General features: G+C 57.9%; 1 protein-coding gene across 1 annotated transcript; it reads left to right on the top strand.

Moving 5' to 3' along the window:
* Positions 1-285: 285 nt before the first annotated feature.
* GP9 (glycoprotein IX platelet) lies at positions 286-2,002 on the top strand. Its single transcript, XM_038565495.1, has 2 exons — positions 286-430; positions 1,381-2,002. The coding sequence occupies exon 2, from the start codon at positions 1,392-1,394 to the stop codon at positions 1,923-1,925; it is 534 nt and encodes a 177-aa protein (XP_038421423.1). The 5' UTR covers positions 286-430; positions 1,381-1,391; the 3' UTR covers positions 1,926-2,002.
* Positions 2,003-4,595: the final 2,593 nt, after the last annotated feature.

Raw genomic sequence — 4,595 nt, 5'->3', positions numbered from 1 at the left:
CATTTTACAGATGAGGAAATCTGAGATTTGGAGGAACAATCAGCAGAGCCGCTCAACTCCAAGGCCTCCTCTTTCTGGAAGCCTTCCCCACCTCCTGGGCCTGGTGAGGGGCTTCTTTGGTTTTCCCACAGACCCTGTCCTGAGGCCCAAGGAAGCACTGGTGGTACAAGGAGATGCACTGTGGGACCTCCTTCTGTAAATAGGGGTTGACCTGCCATTCGGGGCCCAAGTCCCTGGGAGCCCCAGAGCCCGTGGCCTCTGGAGACAGCCCTCCAAGGCTGCACGCGGGGGATAAGCCAGGCTATTTTCATCATTTCCTTCCTCCTCCCAAGCGTCGGCCACCGTTGACTGCCTCTCATAGAGCTGCCTCCTCAGCCCCAACCAGGACCATTCAGGCTACAGAAAGGGGTGCCGGCTGCAGGCCTCACAAGTAAGTGTCCCTCCCTGTTGCCCAGCACCACCCCCCGCCCACAGCACACCCTATGCAGGTGGGACGGTGAGTCAGGCCTGGCAGGGACGGAGGGCAGCCATGGAGGCCTGCCCTGTCTCTCCTTCAGCTTTCCCCTCCAGAAGGTGGGGTTGCGGGGGCACTCGCTCAGAGACACTGGCTCCATGGCTGATTCAATTAATATTCACGGACAGCCTGCCATGGGTCAGGCCCTGGGGGGCGAGCCTGACTTAGGAAAGGGAAACAGTCATAAGAAAGTCAGTGAACCAGGCAAGAGCTTGGAGCTCACGAGGCCTGAGTCAGAGTCCATCCTCCGACACAGACCCCTGGGTGGACCCCACAGGAGTCACTCCCCATCTCCGGGCCTTGATTTGCCCAACTCTGAGGGTTAGCCTAGATGCGTGGCTCCCTCCTGGCCCTCATATCAGCATCCTCACCCTACTGTCTTCTACATCGGGTATCACCTAGTTGTTCACTAGGCCACGGACGAGCACCTGGGAATCGATGGGAGGAGGTGCAGTCTGGGAAGTCCACTCCATCAGCCTGTCCCCAGGCTCTGGCGTGGGGGCGGGGGGCAGCCTGTGGGCCAGGGCTCAGGACTGGGAAGCATCTAGCAAGCCTCTGCACCCCTCTCCCCGAGCAGGAGCTGGGGTCTCTGTCAGGGGCTCTTCCAAGAGCGTTCTTACCCACGTTCCTCTCCGCCGTCACAGCTCCGCTCACCATTGGTCCCTGTGATTGTCCAGGGAGGCTCAGCTAGGCCTGGGTTGGGCGCCCATCACTCCCTTCGGCCTTTGCCACCCTGTTTCACAGAGCAGAAGGCTGAGGCCTGAGAAGGGAAGTGAGCTGTCCTTTGCCCCAGGTCGGTCCCAAAGGCCAATGGCAGGGGTGCCGGCCACTAAGCATCCCTTACATCACGGCCACTGTCTCCACAGCCAGCCCGCCAATGCCTGCCTGGGGGGCCCTGCTGCTGCTCTGGGCTGCCACGGAGGCCACCAACGACTGCCCCGCAGAGTGCACCTGCCAGACCCTGGAGACCATGGGGCTGTGGGTGGACTGCAGGGGGCGGGGACTCAAGGCCCTGCCCGCCCTGCCGGTCCACACCCGCCACCTCCTGCTGGCCAATAACAGCCTCCGCTCCGTGCCCCCTGGTGCCTTCGACCACCTGCCTGGGCTGCAGATCCTCGACGTGATGCACAACCCCTGGCACTGTGACTGCAGCCTCACCTACCTGCGTCTCTGGCTGGAGGACCACACGCCCGAGGCCTTGCTGCAGGTCCGCTGTGCCAGCCCCGCGCTGGCCACCACCCGGCCGCTGGGCTGGCTGACGGGCTACGAGCTGGGCAGCTGCGGCTGGCAGCTACAGGCACCCTGGACCTACCCGGGGGTCTGGTGGGATGTGGCTCTGGCTGGTGTGGCCGCGCTGGGCCTGGCTCTCCTGGCTGGCCTGCTGTGCACCACCACGGAGATGCTCGGCTGAGCCCCTCCCAGACCCCGCCAGGCCCAGGCAGCTGAGCCACCAGCAGCTCCAAATAAACTGGCTGCTCAACCATTTACTCCAAGCTCAGAATGTGTTTTTTTTTCCTCTCAGCACCCATGTCTGGCTCTGGAAACCTGGGTCCATTTTGTTATAACCAGATACCAACTGGGGCTTCTCTGTCCCCCAGATTCCTAGTAAAATGGGCTGTACCACCTCTTCCACACCAGCCACCCCAACCCCATGATCCATGGACATCCGGAGCCCTTGCTCAGTAGCCTGACAGGTCCCAGGACTCCAGCACCCACGCTCTCCTCTGCCCTGGCACCTGCTTCTTGCATCGGCCACTCCGGAGGGCCCAGGTGGATTTCATATCAACCTTTAATCCCTATAGGGGCAGCCCTGGTGGCTCAGTGGTTTAGCGCCACCTTTGGTCCAGGGCGTGATCCTGGGGTCCCGGAATCGAGTCCCACATCAGGTTCCCTCCATGGAGCCTGCTTCTCCCTCTGCCTGTGTCTCTGCCTCTCTCTCTCTCTCTCTCTCTCTTTCTCTCTCTCTCTGTGTGTGTCTCATGAATAAATAAATAAAATCTTTTAAAAAAAATAACATTTACTCCCTAGAAATTCCACAGAAAGCTTGCTCTCCCGACACAGCAGTGAGCAGAGCAGGAGGCACGGAAGACCCCAGGTGGGTAGGGGAAGAGCCGTTTCCATCTCCCTGGCAGACATACCTTGAAAGGCACATCACAGTCTCCAAAATGGCCTTTGGCCACTCTGTCCTGGCCATGAAGACACCTGTTCACCTGGCCCCATCCTTTCTCCCCTTCTCTTATAAGCTCTCTCTCTTTTTCCTCCTCTCTACCCGTCCTCTTTAGAAACCAAATAACAAATTCTTCCCTTTCTCATGGAAACAACTCCAGGTGCCAACATCAGGACACCTGCTAACTCTGGAGTCCCACTTCTTTTTTTTTTTTCTTTTTTAAGATTTTGCTTATTTATTCATGAGAGGCTCCCTGTAGGGAGCCCGATGTGAGATTCGTTCCCAGGACCCTAGGATCACACCGTGAGCTGAAAGCAGACGCTAAACCGCTGAGCCACCCAGGTGTCCTGGAATCCCACTTCTACCCCCAGCAATGATCATCAAAATTCTTCAAACAAGACACTTCTCTCCCTTGGGGAATTTCTGGTACCAGCAATTAAACTAATAAACTTTTCTCCATCACGTGAGAGACTATTTCCAGGTCTGATACTGGCCAACCCAAATCCAGATATAATGACACCAAGACCCCTCCCTCAAAGGAGGTCATGTGGTGGGCCTGTGGCTCAGAGGGTGCCACAGGAAGGCCAGGTGGGCACAGAGCACCACTGGAGGACAGTGAGCCACAGAGGTGAGGCTGGAGCAGGAGGCCCAAACTCAGGGGAGAGGGTGGGCTGTAGGGAGAGGTGGAGCCTGTGACAAACCAGAGAGCCCATGTCCCACCTAACGCTGCCCTGTGGAGGTGCTGACCCAGGCACCAAGTCTTCCCATTCTTCCAGAGGGGTTGGAAATCTACATTTTTGTGTGAAACCTCTGCCTTAAGTGCTGATAATTAAATCCAAAAAATGTTACGTATATATCAACAGCACAGACAAAACATAGTAAGTGGCTGGATAGACTGCACAGGCTGAGTCTGTGATTTCTGCAGTCAGATCAGCTGAACAGGGCTGCCTCAGGAGAACAGGAAAAGCTGGCGTCTCCTCACGGGCTACTTAGTACGTGTGCGGCCCTGCAGGAAGCACCTGCCGGGGGTCCTTCTTCTGTACCCTGTGAGGAAGGCACTACTCCCCCACATGTGATGGAGGACACCGGCCCAGGACCCCTGACAGTCACTTCATAGGCATGATCCTAAACAGGTCCCTTTCACACCTGAAAAGTGTCCTCTTGGAAGCTTCCTGAAACTGAGGGCCTTCAGCCCTCCAGTCTCCATGTGGGGTGCTCCTGAATTCTGTTCCTGCTCCTTCTGGAGGCCAACACATGCAGCCACAGGTCTGGCACAAAAGCGACCATTAGCCTTGATTCTGCTGGCCGAGCAGCTAGTTGCATGAGAACCTGCCGGGAGGCTGAGCAGCTCAGCATCGCCAATGCAGAGGATGATGCCCCCGAGGGACTGCCAGTGGCCAAGCAGGGATCTCCCAAGGTGGATGGCAGATTCGCGCGAGAATCCCCAGGGAACCAGGTGTACTGGGAAACTTAATTTGCCACCTCCTTTGTCCCCATGGTCTTTGTCCCGGGCCAGCCAGGTGGCCACCGGAGAGCCATGTGCAGAGTCCCCACCGGCTCCACAGCCACCAAAGCAGCAACCGCAGATCCCACCACCACGACTGACCATCCCCCACTGGCCACCACTGTCCCCTGCAGGACCTTAGGTCCCCACAACCCATAATGGCTATTAACACCACCCCCAGCACCTCCACCATTGGTGCCCACATGGGCCTGCTCACCGGCTTCACACTCACCGCCACTCATCCTCTCCACCACAGCCACAGATGTCAGCCCCGGGAGGCGACACTGCCCCCCTCACCAGCCCCCTACCACCCCTGTCACCACTAGCACCAAACAGCCATGGGCCTGAGCCCTATTATAAGCAAAGTGCCATCATCTGTCATTGCCATCAATCTATCCCAGTCACCACGG

This window comes from Canis lupus, chromosome 20, assembly GCF_011100685.1.
Source record: "Canis lupus familiaris isolate Mischka breed German Shepherd chromosome 20, alternate assembly UU_Cfam_GSD_1.0, whole genome shotgun sequence".
NCBI classification, from domain to species: domain Eukaryota; kingdom Metazoa; phylum Chordata; class Mammalia; order Carnivora; family Canidae; genus Canis; species Canis lupus.
The sequence above is the reverse complement of the archived record's forward strand: the minus strand, read 5'-3'. Positions and strand labels throughout refer to the sequence as shown.